Raw genomic sequence first — 18,261 nt, 5'->3', positions numbered from 1 at the left:
CATTTCTTCTCTGCAATATCCACCCAGCGCTCTGCTTATTTCCTACAGAGCCTACAATCTAGACCCCCATTCATTTGTTCCCTGATGTATTTCAATCTTTGTCCAGCAATCCCGCGTCCTCCCAAGTGAGTCCTCCCTCCAGTGACAGCTACGCTGGCTTTCTTCGCTCATCAGATATCTGTCTTCCAACGGTGTTTTCACATTTTCATGGGTGTTTCCTGCTTTTAATGTATTCCAAAACTGCTGTGCTGCTGCCAGCCATGAGACGTCACATGGACTGATGGAGAACTGGGAGGAGGAGATAGCCCTTTCCCCTCCACCAGTGAGCTCATAAATAATACCAAATCAAAGAGGAAAAGCAGCATGAGAAAATCCTGGAGGTAAAAAGTCAATGAACATGGCCAGAGATGTACGAGCACGCCTGCTGATGGTAAAAGTCAGATTTGAAGTGAGTCTTGCCACAGAAATATGAGCATCCTGTCCATCTCAGGTGAGAAGGGCTTATGTCAACTGTGTAGAACCCACAGAAACATCTGGCACCTCCACAAAAACAACCAGTAACTTCCTTTGGACTTGGTCACACTGCCACAAGATATTATGTGAACTTTAAATGCAGGGGCTGGCTTTTTAAGACCACCAACAGGTTGTGAGCCATTCTGCCCAAGAAAACACGGAGTGACCGTGACTTGAAAACACATTTGGCAGCAAAGAAAGGAGAGTGCAGTGTTTTTCAGCAAAAGAAAATCATGGGTAAGGAAAAGAACTTAGTTTTCCTGCCAAGTCCATAATTAATGTCCAAAGCTCTTTGGAGTTGTGTGCACAAACATATGGAGACACCGAAAAACAGCTTTTTTTGATATCCACTGTCTTAAAAGCAACACTCCCACAGGCTCTTCATTGTCTGGGTGTGACTTGGTGCCTTAAAAGTGCCAGTGCAGGCACATTGCCATCTCTTAGCTGACTTCCTGAGTTACCTTTCCCTACAGGACAGGCACAGACGACATTCCTTAATGCTTACTTCCCTGTATGAAACCCACCCTGTACAGCTACTGCTGTAAAGCCACAAAAATCCACACAGCATTTTTTACACTTGCAAACACAAAACACAAGTAGTTCTTCAAAGACCAACAAAAAATAAGCCATCTCTGTGGAAAATAATGATTATCACTACTAGAGATGGACCGATCCGATATTACGTATCGGTATCGGTCCGATACTGACCTAAATTACTGGATCGGATATCGGAGAAAAATAAAAAATGTAATCCGATCCATTAAATATCACGAAAGCACCTCACAAAACTTGCAACACACCGTAACTCGCCTCAGAACGTCGGAGCAGTATGCATCACGTGATAGAGCAGCTGTCGGTGGTCTGGATAGCATTTGGAGCTTCGCTAGCAACCTGGCATTTCATCTCCGACAAAGTTATCCCCGAGAGAAGTAAAGCAAGTGTGTAAGTCCATCTCTGAATGTTTGTAAAGCATTCCCACGTTAAGCTTAACGAGCGACTGCCTCTCGCTCTCCGGCTGCTACTTCAATCATGAAACTGCTAATGATCAGCTGATCGGCTTTTCTGTCGTGAGTCTCTCTTGTTTGTTTTTGGTCCACTTTGCGCCAGAAAGAGGAAACCAGCGGCTGAACAACAGCAGCACGTTTAAGCTTGATAAGCTGTTGTTACAATTTATTTAATATTACTTTCTACACCAGGATCTTTTTCTACGTAGCTGACGGCTGGTAACTGTGCAGGGGCGGATCTAGCAAAGTTTAGCCAGGGGGGCCGATAGGGCATTAACTGGGAAAAGGGGGCACAAAGACATACTTTTCTTTCTTATTCTCATTTAAAATGTCTAGCTTTTAATAAATAATTATCTGACACACAAAGTTTTAATTTGATGTAAAATGAATAGAAGTCAATTACTGTATATAGTGACTATTAAGTCTAATATATATACCCTAGTAAGCTATAGTACATTTTCCTTTGGGAAGGTACCATCTGTGCAGTCTGCAATTTTGTTGAAGAAAGATGTTGAATCTATTTAATATTTCTTGAAAAATAATTGATTTCTGTGCATTTTTTTTCACACTGCATCAAATTAAGGTTGATTACGTTGATTAAGCATCATGAGGTGGAGCGTGAGGGGTGGTTCCCTATTTTTTATTTATTTATTTTTGTTGTTGCTGGGAGTTGGAACCCTATTAGTTAGGTTGCTTAATATTTACGCTAAGTACTCTTTAAAATACCAGAATAGGGAGGATGGTGTAGGTCTAAGTTTATTAGATTGATCAGTATTGCTGAACTATGAAATATTTTTTTTGTATACAGGTATAACAGAATAGCTTTAGTGTAGTTGTTGTTTTAAACTTGAGTATGAACTTGCAGACTTGCAAAATGCAGCAAGATATTTTAAAAAACAGTTTTGTTGATTAAAAAACACTATATCGGATTCATATCGGTATCGGCAGATATCCAAATTTATGATATCGGTATCGGTATCGGACATAAAAAAGTGGTATCGTGCCATCTCTAATCACTACATACACCTTTACTGAACCAGTCTTGGAAATAAAAGTCTAAAGCAGCCTTTAGTCATATGCCTTCCCATCCACGTTTTAAGCTTGTATAACATGGACTTTCTTAATCAACTCAGTTGTTCAAACCAAGTCTGTCAAATCAAAAGTTAATCTCACAATCCCCCTGAATGAAAGCATTTTCACGCTCCTTTCTTTCCACAACAGACAACCCGCTCTGACGGCAACATTTCCTCTCTCTGCTCAACATTCCAGATTAAGAATTTTGACTCATTACTATTAGGAGGAGGTGGATGGGACTCTCAACCTGAATCAATATGACTCTCCCACACTTACATTGATTGCTCACGCTCTACAAGTGTAGCAAAGAGACAGAAAGAGAAGCTGATAAACACAAGAGGAGGGGACCTCAAGGACTGTTTGTGAAATTAGTTTGTGTGCACTTTCTCAAGTGAGCATTGGATTCAAAAGAAATTGCTTTCTCCACAATATGGAGCACAATGGCTGCTTTCTATTCCAGTAAACTGCATTTTTTTTTTTTTTGCACTACCTAGGTTGGAGGACATCTTTGGCAGCCTACCAGAGTTCAGGGTGAACAGACAATGTCAGACACACAAAAACACACACGCTATTTGCATGGCAATTCAAAATATTGAACACTGCTCTTTGGGTCTGCGTTTTCTGCTCTAAGTGCTTTGTGCTCATCCATATGCATCTTGCATCCTATACAACCAACAGGTTAATTAATCAACATCAGGCGAAACCGAGTAACCATTTTGCTCTTTGAAATGAATCCCCAAAATGAGCGCTCTGGTGCAACTCACCTCACTGAAATCCACGAAAAATAATCTACATATGACAGAGAGTGTATCTTTATGGTGTTTTCAAGTTGAGTACACATGACTGAAGGGCTGGGGGTAGGAATCAGTTCCTGCAGCGTGGAAAGGCTTTTAGTCCTCAAAGGGGGGGAACCTAACGGATGATTCTGGCAGACATACTGCACAGCTGTAGAAATCATTAGGACGTGCTCGCAATTTATTTTCTGTGTTGATAATTCAACATTAAGGAGCTTGGGTTTTATAATTTGCTTTCATCTCATCTTTCAGGAAGAGATTAGCCACATTAATGACACTTGATGGAGAACAAACAACACAGAGATCTAATTTAGGAAACAGCACTGAAGACCTACAACCAGTGCTAGTGGTAGTGGTTACACTGTTAATTTACCAGTGCCCCGAATAGCCACAAAGACAGATCATCATCAAGTTGCAGCTGAGCAGGGGAAAAAAGATCTGGGCCAGGAGGAAAAATCCTGCAAGTGTTTATGCTGCTGTCGAACAAAGTCTTCTGAATGATCCAAAACAGCTGACAAATGAAGGAAAGGACTTACTCATCCTTTCATTTTTTCTCTCTCCTTTGAATCCAGACCAGAGTAAAGCTGCTTCTGTAAAGGGAAAAACTGTTTCTTGTCAGACAAGTGCCCCCTGCTGGTAAAAATCCTAATCTTAGGCATTTTTGTGCTACTATTTTTTTTTCCTTTTTTTCTCCCTTTTTTTCTTTACAGACCCCAGATGATTTTCAGATATTTTCCATGCTGTAATACCCCACGGCTATGAAAACTGAGCAGTGATAGAAAGCAATAACAATACAACCTTGAGAGTAAATGTATATCTGATCATGGAAACAAGAAACCTGGACACATGTTTTAGTAATCCTAAAGAGAAAATAAAATGCTAAAAGAGGCATTAAAGAAGTGGTGCTGGTTTATTCTGAAACTTTTAGCAGAACGTTTCCTCTCTTTTTCCACCCACTTTTAAACCTGACGAGATTATTTTTCATTTTGACACTTGATTGGGCGATTTATATTCCCACAACTCCCGAGGTTCACTGCCCAACGCATTAATCACTGATGTCTTGATTAGTCCAGATCAGGAACGCAGGGCTGTCGGATGTTGTAAAGAGGTACGGGGCATACACGACAGCAGTATGTGGGTTAACATGTTCTTCGTCAGTGCATAACACATTTTATTCCCTGGCATGTGCACTAGTAATGTGAAATTAAATTACATGTTATAATTAACATGTGATTACTGTACTCGGAATCATTAAAACGGATTTTCTGTGGCAGAAAATATCCATAAAGATCGAAGTGTAACGGAACAGAAACTTGCTCGTCCTTATAAACTCTGCTTTGGCTACAGTTTAATATAGTTTAGTGCACAACGTTAATGTGATTACTACTATAGGTGTAGCCGATCATTTGTAGTAAGCGAACAGGCAGAGCGGCAGTCTGTGGCCGAGCCCCTCTGCCCAACTTGTGATCTACTAGAGAAACGTTATCATCAAAATATCTCAGAAACACTCACCTTCTTCCGGGGCTGCCATTTCATCATATTTGTAAATCAAAATGGAACAGCATTAAGATATTATATGAGAAAGGAATGTAGATTCAAAGAAATCCAGAGCGCAAGTCATGCTGCCTCTCGACTTCCCTCGATTTTGCAGCAGATTTTCTCCAAGGAGCTATGCATGATGGTGTGCGAGTCTCAGCTTTGCGGCAATTTCGGGGTAGACAGCACAGTCAACAGAAATCACACAACGGTTAAATCCACAACTGAAGCTCGGAGGATAAATCAGAGACACATTGTGTCAACTGACACTGTTTGCGTGAAAGGTTCCTGTGCGTAAATCCAAAGTAGGAGTCCGTAATGAACCCGGTCCCTCTTCACTCGGCACGCAAGATCAGCGCCACCGGGACCAATCGGGATCTTGTTTCAGGAAGATTTATTCTTAAAGTTTTTTCTTTAAAAGAAGAAGAAGAAGGAGAAGTCTTCCCTATAATTAGGTTACAAATTTTAGTCCAGCGCGGTGCGAATAAACTGTGTCCAATCTGTCCTAGTCGATGCGGAGCAGACCACAGGGAAGCGAAATGACTACCAAAATGCAGAAACACTCATCACAAGTGGTCAAATCCCATTTTCCAGCGGCCGAAACACACTTTTTGGAAGTATTCGTAGAGAAATAGTCACACAGAGGTCGGTGGAGACGGCGCGACAGGCAAGGATTACTTTTATGAGAAGGGGGGTTCAAGCACCAAAAAAAATCCCTGGAATTTCTGCAGCTGGAAGGATATCCTGGTTCACGCAACAGCAAAAAAAGAAAAAAAGAAAAGAAAAACTGGACTACAGCTTTCTGATGACTTCCTTCCCTGCGCTCCTCCAGCCTCACAGTTTAGAGACTTGTAGCAGTGGAGCTGAGCGGTCGTAAGGTAGCAGGGTCATAGCGCCGCCGTTCAAAGACTTGCCAAAAAGTACGCTTTACATTTACGCACTTAGATGGTGCTGCCACCCAGACAGGAGGCGGGCTGTGGATTGGTGCGTCGCTCAAGGACACATCCCTAGATCCTAAATCCTCGAGCAGTCTCTCTAACCACGTGCCAATTGCTGTGGCAGCCCAACAAGACAGGGTTTTGTGATTTTCAGGAAATGTCCTTGTGTCCGTTTAAGTTGTTGGTATAGACCTCACACTCCAACAAACAATAGTCACAGAGAAGATGATTAAAGCTGTTCAGTTCAGTATGAATCTAAAGAATATGTGATTATTTTTCTCCGAAAATCTCCTATAGCGTGACCACGTCCCTACAAAATAAATGAATCTGGGATACTTTACCAAAGCCAAGAGGTGGGTGTATCTGACATCAAAAACAAACTTAAATGTTTGGCATCAGCCACTACTTTTTATATGAATCCAATTTTACAAATTCTTAGATACATAAATAGAAGCTAAAGTTTGTTTTGTAGTCTTTTGCGATAGCCTTTGCACATTGGTGTATTCCCTTTACTGTGGACCGTTTTTTTCAGCTGCTCATCTGTCTGGTAATCATCTTTGCTCGCAGCAGCAATGCATCCATCGCTTTCTCTCTCACATTTTCTGTGACGCTGCGTTCACTTTTGTAAACAACAGACATTCAAAATGTTGGATAGTGTTTAAATATGTGGGATAATTGGACTGGTAATGCTGTGCACCCCCACATAAAGAGGGATGGCTGTTGACCTTAGGCCGCTAAAAAATTTAAGTGTCCAACCTCACACAAAGAAGTGAATCTGTTAGCAGGTCATCACAGTATAAACGGGTGTGAATAAGCTCAAAAAATTCAAATAACACTGCACAGTGCTGCTGCATGAGCTTGCTACCTTGATCATTCTCAATAGAAGCTACTGTCCTTGATTATTTTGAATATTTTCATGGCAAGAAGAGACTGAATTCACACATAAAGGGTACAGTTTACAAAGGACAGAGAGTCTTGGACACTGGAGACAGCTAGAGCCCTGTTTCTATACACTTTACGTGTTTCTTCCTGCTGAGAGGAACTGTCACATGCAATAAACTGTGCAATATGTTACTGCACATCAGGGATCTGACATTGCAAAATATTATTGGTGAGCACGGTTTAAAAATACCTGCTTCTTTTAAATTAAGAACAGAGGAAATGATAACAAACAACACACTGGAATCACCGTCAGAGACACACTGAAGAAGAATGACTATCAGCAGGCGATGAGTTGAATTATCAGTGTCTCGTTCTGCCACTGGCCTTTTACCCGTTTCTAATCTTCTAATCTGTGATTCAGTTTTATAAAATTCTATGATTAAAAGTGCTCTTTCAACAATAGTGTCATGAGGGGCTCAAAACCTTTACAACAGTTCCGGTATTCATTTATAATGAATATTGCTTTTGTTGCCTGATAATAAAAGAGGAACAACAAAAAAACCTTAAAAATAAACATCAGAAATACCCAGAATTTTTCAATCAGTGCACCACCGCTGTCATCAGAAAAACATAACTAATGATGCTGAACCCAGCTCCTGCAGCAAAAACATAGACTACTCATCACCAGATACATGATTGAGCACTAAGTGAGTAACAATAAAAGCCCCTCTCTCTATTTTCAGAAATGAGCTCAAATAAGGGGAAAGCTGGATTAAAGAAATGGTCAATATTGAAGTGCAGGTGAAACCAGTTTAACCAGTAGGCTTGTGATTTAAATTGGTTTAGGTAATTGACTCTATGGAGCTGTGAGTTTGTCAATAAACTAGTGAGTCTTCAGGGTCAGCTGGGTCCGCAGTGCACCTAGGGGTCACCAAGATAACAAAAGGCAGCAGGAGGAGGGGCGAAGCTGACATATGGCCCGATGGACAAACTCCTGCTGCGCAAAATGAGTCCGTGAAACACTCGGATGAACATAAACACTGTCACTGCATCCGCATCCGCAGCTGGCACTGTGATCAAAGCACACATTTGTAGTCAAGACAGGTGGGAGTTATGTGTGCCTGTATTATACAGCGTCTATATTTTTCCCTAGCTTGTATTCCCATGGCCACAAATGACTCCTGTTGGGTCTGTGCAGCACACCACACGAATAAGATACTATTTACACTTGTGCTCTCTTTCATCCACACACGCACGCTCACACATTAAAGCCCCACTTTCTAAAGCAGGTTTACACAGGAGATTGTTTCATAAAAGGCCTTTTTGATGACCAATCAAAGGCCAGCTCAGCGCGCTGTTCAGCAACAGCCTGTCATCTGGCATCTCCATACAGAAGCAGGCTCCCTGTGCGTGCCTCTGCTTTCCCAATCACAGCCGCACAGGAAATCAGACTCCAGCCTTCAGAGGGAAACAACCAACCCCCGCCACCCAACTCTCCCCCCTCTTTCATTTTCCACAACTTGGAGCTGTTTAAAAGTTTGCGCTTCCTTTTCTTGTTCTTGCCAATAACGCCCTCAAAAATGTCTCCGCTGTATGTTTTGTTCAGAGGGTTGGTGAGTTAGGCTCGTCTGCTGGCGTTGGACAACTGCATTACAATAAAACTAATTCAAGTAAGGCGCAAAGGTCTGTCGCTCTACTACTACAGACGTTTGCACTGCTGTGATACAACGCTGTGGGCCAATGTCGTCACTGAGGATTGCGAAGGCAAAATGTTTAGAGAGGCGCCACTTCAGGGATGTCATTGCATCACTTAATCATAAAATGTTTCTAGTAAAATGCCTCATAGCTGCTAAACCTTTCCACAAGCCACACATTTTATTTGGTCAAACTCTTGGTTCAGATCTGACATAGCCCGATCGGGTGCAATCAACACCCAGGCAGCCTTGTTCAGACGCTTTATGTCCCAAACTGACCTCAGCTTGCACAGGTGCATTTAAAACTATTTCTTAAAAGTGAAATGTGACTATTAACTGTACATGTAAGTCATTCTACTGAGCTGAGCTCACAGCATTCCCCGTCTTATTTGCTAGATGCCTTATACTTCATAGCTGGAAGAACGCTCTTCCGCAACTTCATAACTGGGTGGAGGAAGAATCATCCCATCATAAATCTGAACTGCTTAAACACACTCTCTGAGGCTCCACCCAAAAGTATTATTAGAGCTGGCAACCTGTCTGTCGCACTTTGCGACTGAATAGAAGGAGAACTGAAAAGGTATTTAACACACGACTGAAGAATAGTCATCCAAAAGCTCTTCCAAATGTCTGAGTGTAATTTATCCCAGCACTCACTCTGAAGTCCCAACATCAGAGTGTCGCTGAGCACCGTCCGTCCCCTCTCTGAAAAAACAGCATCCTTTTAATTTTAGGGGCTGAGGTTTTAAACCAGTAAAGTACACACACTAACACACACACAAACACAAGGATGTGTAATGTCTAACATCCCCTGTACAGATTATATTTACAGGTTAACGTAACAGTACAAACATGGCAGTCACCGCACTGTTCGGTAGCTATAAAGTGTCAACGCTTCATGTTGGAAAACGGCAGAACAGACATTTGGTAAACCTCGCAGGCATTCGAGATTCATAAAGCAAAAAGTCTTGAAAGCTCATTTGTTCCAGCATCGAAATTTAAAACATAAGAATATAATTTACGCTATTTGACGGATTGCTTCCACTGCGCGACATGGCAGACGGATGAATCTGTTTTGAAATGCTTAACAACATTAGAACAATGAAAGTGTTAAACAGCAATGACACCCACCACTCTGCTGTGCCATACATCACTGAAAACAAATAACCCTCATCAGCATTTACTCATTCACCTCTTTTACACAGCTGTATTCTTAGATGATGTTGTGTCAGAATGGAGCCTGCTGTGGACTCTGTGAGATGGCTGTTCATGTGTGTGTGTGAGAGTGCGTGCATGCATGTGTCTTAGTTTGAGCTTGGTGTTGATTAAGTGTCTGGAGCCTGAGGGGGGATAATGAGAGCTTCTAATTAATGAGCCTGTGCATATCTCAGAGTCACAGGGTCCTATCTGCAGAGAGCAACTCATACACACAACCACACACACACACACACACACACACACGTATAGATATATACATGCACGCATACACAGAAACACACCTCAGTGCACTGTGGGGATTTATCCCTGCGCTTCACAGTATTTTCTCCAGGGAAGCCCAGCTGGGAGTGTGTCACTCTGGCTGCTGTCCCTGATAAGTGTCCTCTAATAGGGATGGATGGGGGTTATGGAGCCCCCGCTATGAGAAGGTCACATGCATTGACCACCCAATGTGCCCCCAAGCTAAGGCTGATGTCACAGACCCTGAAAACCATCCCAAATCTTATTTGTTTGCTGGGTCTTCGTGTCACATCCCGACCAACACCACTGAGTCTTTGTAGAAGAACCAATTTACATGAAGTCAGACTACAGTGAGGAACAGGGAAAATATTTGCTCACCAGTGCGAGAAAACTAGGCTGAATCCTTGTGTTGGCAGCTGCATCATTATAGCAAATGCAATTACCAGTTTGTCTGAGTGGGAACGTGCTTCACCTTCTTAGACTTAAAGATATTTTCCAGTATAAGAAGAGAGCATATATGTATCACAGAGACACATATAACTGTCTTCCTACAAAAACATATAAGAACATCACTTGTTCCAGTTCAGTGACAAAGACACAGAGCAAAATAAAACACAACAAAGAGACACTGTTATCTTTATTTAACTAACCCCGGCACATTAACACTACAGTTTTTATCATTATGTGTGCTAACCAAGCAGGTTATATGTTCAGATTATGATCCCATTTATCAAACAACATGTTTTTTGTCTAACTGATACATTATTTGTAACACTGATACAGATACCAATGATTGGTGATGCAAAAATCCGATATTCTGATACACAAGCTGCACATAAAACATAAAGAGAAGATGTGTTAATTGACATTAGATTACTTGTTCACACTGTGCTCCGATCACCTGATTGTTGTGTTTCTACAGTTTGATTTCTTTGCATGTTTGAATTGGATGGGATGTTATCGACATCTGGTGAGAATTTCATGTCAATAGCACCTTTAGAAATATATTTAGAAATTGGTTAGATGTTCAGTACTTATTTTACCCGCTATAGCTAATATCAGCCAATAATCCCAAAAGGTTGATTCTGTTCATCTGGACGTAGAGATTTCAGTGGGAGAAACGTTTCGTCACTCACCCAAAGTGACTTCTTCAGTCTCAGCTGATTGCAGGTTTCCCCAGCCCTATAAACAGTACATTTGCACAATAACTGAAGTTATACCACTGAATGAAAAATGGGCTGTGAGGTTGGGGAAACCTGCAATCAGCTGAGACTGAAGAAGTCACTTTGGGTGAATGACGAAATGTTTCTCCTACTGAAATCTCTACGTCCAGATGAACAGAATCAACCTTTTGGGATTTACTTACCTGGATGATTGAGTGTGTATCGAGACATCAGCTACCAATGTAATTTAGGTTTTACCGCTAACATGATGGCAAAACCCATTTCTTCTACCATAAGCTTAGCAACACTTTGCATTTTTTTGAAAGTTCAGGTCCACAAATCTCATTCCATTTTTGGCTCATGTGCTTGAAACTGTGACATGTCTTGATAAACCTGCCAATGAGTAAGAAGTAAAAACGAGTATCAGTGCTAAACAATAAAACGGTGAAAGAAAAAGAGAAAGAAATCTGTGGTTTGAGTTATAATCACGAGTCAAATGTGTCAGCCAGTGTGCGTATTGCAGTTAATTTGCAACTTGTGAGTTGAAGCCATAAAACATCTCTCCAACGTAGAACATCCATGCATCTATTCATAAATAATTTAACAGAGGCCTCTGGGGTGTTTTAACCATGTCCTGATGTACCCAAAAGCCCATGTTATTTCCACAAAGGAAACATAAACACTCTTATCTGTAGTCTACACAGCATGTGATTATACAATTAAAAGCTCTTTTTCTTTTTGAAACATTCTAGAGTTTAATCAGCGATTCCTCACAGTCTTAATGTGTGATAAAGACACAATTATAATCTTTTTATTCTCCTTAAGTCCCATCTACTAATTTTCTCATCTTCCTTTTCCGTCTTCCAATCACACTAATGAAGAAGGGCTTGTTTATCCCCCGAAGTCCCTCGGCAGTGCATTTCTGTTCCGACTTTATGCAAAGAGAGAGACCTTTGCTTTGGAGATGTGTTTAATAATTCAGTGGTCTTGGACACGGATGAAACGGGCTCCAGCATATTGTTTCAATCAGACCGGCAGTTAAATAAGCACTGGGGTTTGACGTCTGTGGCGGGATCAATAATAACAGTGTTGCCACACACTCCAACGCATGAGACCGAGATCCTGTGTGGTCCCCCTCAGTCTATACACTAAACTTAGAGATGGAACAGGACAATGCATTCGAATGTGTTTGTGTCTATCTGCTTCCACGAATACAGATATACACACACATAAAAACACACGAAACCATGCTGTGGCCGGACCCACCCATCTCTACTCCCTCATTTAGAAAAGCCCCAAAACCAAAAGTATGCCTCTCTTTTTCAATTACCTTTCTTCCCACCATCACTACCACACCAAATCCATCTAAAATTTCCCAGTCTCTTTTTCCTTTCTCTCTCATATCGAATGTATCCATGTGTTACCGTCACACTCCTACACATGCACACACACACAAAGTCATACCACAGTCTGGTAATCATACCATGCACATTAAAGCATTAAAGCTACAATTTATGACTGATGATCTCTTGAGCAGACTACAATTAATTGAAACTAACTGTGAAAATATTTGACTACTTATAAAATCCTGGGTTTGGTTACTCAAAGTTGTTAAAGGCAAATTCATGAAAGCCAGACAAGAGACTGTGATTTGCTTTAACAAAGTATTTTTCCCTCAATAATTATACCATAATACCTTCATACTTAAGGCCTATTATGCCAATGACAGCTCTTCCTGCCCTCACTAATCTAATCCTGCGAGAGCACATCAGTTGAGAATGAACTCTTTTGAAGCGAGGAGATTTAAAAATAATACAGTGGACTCAGTAAAAAGTCCTTACGTATGCAGAGTGGCAATCGGTAGAAACACAGTTGGGGTGTTGAGTACAGTAGATGCTTTAGCGTGACGCTTCCTGTCCCATCGAGCGCACGTAGCTCGTGATCACTGCTGTGAAGAGATTAGGCCAGTCTACTCCTTAATCACTCTGACTTGAGATGAAAGGGGTTAAAGTCGGATTAGGATTAATGTGTCTTGGTAGAACAGGTGATAATCCTTTAAATTAGCCATGTAGCACAGGCGGGCCTCTTTTTCATCTCAACACCTGACTTACGGGTTGAAATATAGAGAGCTCAGATACAGGAAAGTAGTGCTGTTGTTGCCCTGATTAGTTGTCTTCCTTCACCCTGACCACTCAGATAGCAGGCAGTGCTCTAATGCATCAGCAAGATGACTTCATTTGCATGCAGGCGATGTTTTTCGAGTGTGGCTGAGTCAAACAGCTGTGCTCTCTGCTTCCTTTGAGACGAGGGTTATGTAAAGCGCACTTTTATGATTCGACATCCTTTATTAACAGGTGGCTAACAGGATATCCTCGGGCAAGGTACGGCAAACGCTTTGAGAGAAGTACGGCAACCTGGTGCTATTGATACGCATCATGTAGCGGCTCGGTAACTGATCTAGCGGAATAGGGAAGTCGCAGGGGGGGTTTGACTCCACTCCAAGGACAGAAATGCTCCAGTCCATTCCTATCAGACTCTTCACACATGCTGCCTCTCACCCCCATCAGCTTCCTCCCCTGCTGTCAATCCTCCTTGTCTTCTGTTTGACTTTTCTACTCCAATCATCTTCATCCCACTCCAGCTCAAGCTCCTGTCAGCTAAGAGTCTGCAAGAAAAGAGTCCCGGGAAAAATACACCTGGGACAAAATGACTCTAAGTCAACTCTAAGGCTGTAACACAAAACCCAGGACTGTCCATACACCTGTCAAAAGATGGCTAATTAGCATTTTTGGGCCAGGAGTAGCAGTGGTGCTGAAACTGCTCCCCACAGAGCTGCTGTCTGCTACCACAGCTACCAGTTTGGCCAGTGGGTCTGCTCCAGTCCCAGCCATCTGGCTAGCCTGCTAACATCCGATCCCTCTCTCCGACTGGTCAGCCGAAGAAACAAACACAACCTTAAATAAGGTCAGGACGCGCTAAAGTAGCCCAGAAGAGCGAGAGCAGTGGATTAAAACTGAGGAGGGACGGGATGTGACAGATAAACTAATTGTTGAGAGCTAAAGTAAGAGAGGAACCGTAAGACAGAGAGGACACTCCTTCCTTTAAGCGACCACCCTCTGTGAGGCTCAGTGACTGATGAATCCGCCTGTCTGTGTTTCCACACTGTATGTGTGTGTGTGTGTGTGTGTGTGTGGGCGCGCGTGTGTGTAGGAGAGAGAGTACAGCATGTAAGCATGCGTGCACGCATGAATACAATCTCGCGTTTCTCAAACAGATCATGACAGCTCACAGCCGGAAGGAAAGCTACATTTCACCCACAATTCAGCAGTGATTCGTAGATCCACAGCGGGACGTCCGGGATAGATGGTTATTTGGAAGGTCATTAGAACTGCGGTTGATAACGCACAGAAGAAAGGTTTCCACTCAAGTATGAAACCTGTGAAATATTTACATTCATATTACCGTGACGCTGTAAAGAATATGATTGCACTTTATTTCTTGATGTAAGATGCGGGGGAAAAAATGGTGAATCACACGCCCTGCTGAGCTTTTCCATCCCAGCACGATATCAGACTCTTTATTTTGAATCCCAGCTCTGCAGTTCACCTGCTTAGTGTCGGAAAGCCTTAGGCAGACAAAAATATTTCAATTTGGGGCAGGTTGATAAGTTAAACATGTTTCTTAGCCTGATGACGGTGATGTAAATAAATAGGCTTGATGTGCAGGATGTCCTCTGGTGTAATCTGTGCAACAAATAACAGGCTTTAAAAAAAAAAGAATGGTTTTAAATCCACTGGAGGTTCAACAATGCAAACAAATCTGTATCTGAATGCATAAAAGTGCCATCTGCTTTAATACTCTCGCTAATCTAATTGGGCAGATTTTAAAAAGTTAAAAGTTTTAAAGGTAAAGGCTTTGCCTTTGCAAAGAACACACCGCTGATACACTCACCTGATACAGTGTAAGTGAATGCAAATTTAAGTGAGAATCCACCGTGCAGCAGAGAGCAAGCAGTGCAAACATCAGCAGTTTTGAGAGTAGGTTACTCTCTTTCTCTGACCCTCATTCTTTCTTGACTCTCAGTCTCTCCATCTCTGTCTCGCACTCTTCTTCCCCCTCCGTGGTCCGGCCAGGACTTCTCTGTCCTTCATCCTCATTCTATTTCATGCCTCGTCCTTCTCTTGCTCAGTCCTCATCCATCACCACTCGCACCCTGCACTTCGCACTACCTCCCCACCCCCACCCTTTCAGTACACAGCTTGGCCAGATACAGATGCAGCCTTCAGTTAGCCTCAGCGCTGACACACTCCTCTGTGACTCATCACTTCATCTGACTCGATTTAGCATTCATCACATCACAACATCTCTATCACCGTCCAGCTACCGGCTGAAACGCACTGGAAAAACAGAGGCCTGTTTTTGCCAGATCAAAATCTGTGTTGTAATAATCCAATATTACGATGCTGTTATGATGATGCTTCTAGTGAAAAAGGCTCATTTTCTGGATTTATTCTTAGTTGAATTCAATCATTTCATGAGCCTGGACATGACTCATGATAAAGAGCTACTCAGAGTGGTAGAGTTAAATGGTGGTTATAAACCAGCCCTTTGTCACTCTCAGTGCATCAACCATTTTATCAAAGCTGCTGGCGTCTCCAAATTAAACACAAGGTGACCTTTGGCCTGTCATTTCCAGCTTGTTGCTAATGGATGTTTGTAAAGAACCCCTTACATCACACTTAGATCATGTTTAACTCACCGGATTGTAAAAGGCAAAACGTTATTAAGAGGTTTACCTTTTCAACGCTAAGTCTAATCCTAAGCAAACGCAAATTTAAATAATATTTCAAAATTTGCACTTATGGATGATTGCAAAGGAGTGATGCATGACATTTACACAACTCTAAGTAAACATCATTTTCAGGTTCAATGTTCTATTTCAAACCACAGTCAATCCTAACTGTAAGCAAATAGTCTTTAGTGACCAAAACTGAAACACAAAATTATCTAAAAGGCGACTTTACCACACCCACTGAACCTAACCATGAAAGTAAAACAAAAGAGGGGTATGAGAGAAAAATACACAAATCAGCAAATGTAAACACAGCAAAACAAAGTTCAGAATGTTTTGAACAGTTTCCAAACCACAGTTCCCTGGCTGACACTCTCCTGACTCACTCCACCACCTCCTCTCCGCCCGCCTGATGGTGGCTAGTTATCTCTTGGCATATAACAATGTGTCAAGGCCCAGCTGCCAAAGGACACCTTGTACAGAATTTGGAGATGGCAGCAGTGCTGACAGAACAGTAGTACTTCACACTCTGGGATAAACTTGATGGAAAATGGGAGGATGAATGGACACAAGAGAGGTAAACCATTGGTTCAGTGTGCTTGGAACAAGCTAGTGTGTAAGCTGTGTTGCCCAGTCGTAACACTAGAGCCACAATCTCTGACCAGGAAACAGATATAATGGATCAGTACTGACCTGTACAGATATATCAATATCAGCATGTAAGTCTTGTGAAAAAGGAGTTTTATCAGGACTCTGTGCAGTGCTGCAAAAACTAAGCACACAATTACTGTTTTCATACTGATTAACAGGATAAGTAGCTGCCAGGTGCTGCTAGTCACATGCATTTTATTAACTGATCGTCAGTGAGTGTGATCACCTCTATAAAAGCAGAAGTTTTGATGTTTTCTGGAGCATTTTAGCATGTTAAATGTTGAATTTCACAACAGTACGATTAGAAACAAGCATAAGTTGTTTGGAAGGAGAAAACCTTTTCTCTCCAAAAAGAACACAGTGATATTTTGGGAGGCAATATTGTATCGACACAGAGACACTAAATAATTTATTAAAGAAATAAAAATACTCTGGAAATACTGTAAACAAGAGGGCCCCTCTCATGCACCCCGATCCTGAGATACTGCTAGCTGAGCCAACACACTTAGCTTGTCAAAACTATCTCTTAATTCAGAGGCCTTTTTTGCTCAGTCACACAAATACAAACAGGGCAACGACCTCTTTGCATCTACAAAAAAAAAGGAAAAAAAAGAAAGGTGGCTCAGAGCTTGAGTGTGTTTTAGCTTTTGATTGCAAGGAGTCTGAGCAGGTCAACCTTTCAGATCCCAAACACAGGAGCAAATCGACAACAGACTAAAACACAAAAGAATTGAGGTGTTGCAGCGGCCCACTTAAAGTTCAGATCTCAACCTGATTGAAATGCTGTGTTGAGACCTTAAGAGAGCTGTGGATAAACAAATGCTTGCAAAACCGAAGCAATGTTGCAAAGAGTGCGCCAAAATTCCTCAACAATGACGTGAGACACTGATAAAGTCAAATGTGAAGTTATTGAAGCTATAGCTGGTGCTACAAACTACATGGTAAAGCCCTGTGAGAAGTTATTTCACAGGACTGTGCGTGTTAGCCGATGTGCACTGATACCAAATTTTTTTCTTATAGAGCATAATTTAGAAACGATGTCACTACATTGTGCGTCCAGCAGAGCAGATTTCACTCCACTGTTTCTATCAAGCAGACTATTTATAACAGCTGGCCACGGTTTTGTAGAGTCAAGTAGAGTCTTTAGAGTCAGATGCTAAAACTTTTCTTTTCAACGCATCTAACACACTGTACAGTATGTTTTTGCATATATACATACAGATATGTATGTATAGAATCAATAATCACACTATTATTCACTAAATCACAAATGCATTGGCCCCAAAGACACAATATCACTGTACCTGAGGCAGCCTGAACTGATCTTTAAGAAATGTGGCTTCTGGATTCCTTCAAACCAAACAATATAAGCCTCTTCTTTAAAGCACAGGGGTTTTAAAGGGGCTCAGATTTTGGATCCTGTTAAACCATCCAACAGAGTGGTTCAAACACAGTGAAGACCTGCTGCTTTGTCCTGTCCCCCTCACCACCAACCAGTCGTGCCAGATGGCTGCCCCTCCCTGAGTTTGGTTCTACCAGAGGGTTTTTCCTGTTAAAAGGGAGTTTTTCCTTCCCACTGTCGTTTGATTGTTGTGGTTTACCACAATTACCTTATAATACAAAGACCCTTGAGGCAACTGTTGTTGTGATTTGGTGCTATATAAATAAAATTGAATTGAGAAGAATTTTGTGATCCCTTTTTACAGCCACAATGTTTAATTCTAACATCCATGCTGTGAAGTAATAGCATTGTTTCTGTACA

At 41.7% G+C, this 18,261-nt stretch overlaps 1 protein-coding gene across 3 annotated transcripts in view; it reads right to left on the bottom strand.

The window, feature by feature from the left end:
- Window positions 1–18,261, bottom strand: part of LOC146696726 (tetratricopeptide repeat protein 28-like) — a 201,123-nt gene that overhangs the window by 137,821 nt on the left and 45,041 nt on the right. Inside the window, exon 1 of one of the 3 annotated variants that reach the window (XM_085474982.1) lies at window positions 4,898–5,861. The exons of the other annotated variants lie outside the window; for them this stretch is intronic. Within the exon in view, the coding sequence (XP_085331108.1) occupies window positions 4,898–4,924 (27 nt within the window). The 5' untranslated portion in view covers window positions 4,925–5,861. Of the gene's footprint in view, window positions 1–4,897; window positions 5,862–18,261 lie in introns of those variants that run through there. 3 annotated transcript variants of the gene reach the window in all.

Source organism: Copadichromis virginalis, linkage group LG12 (genome assembly GCF_057382275.1).
Source record: "Copadichromis virginalis isolate Kocher_CV1m ecotype Utaka linkage group LG12, C_Virginalis_male_GT1.1, whole genome shotgun sequence".
NCBI lineage: Eukaryota > Metazoa > Chordata > Actinopteri > Cichliformes > Cichlidae > Copadichromis > Copadichromis virginalis.
This window is presented reverse-complemented; position numbering and strand designations above follow the sequence as displayed.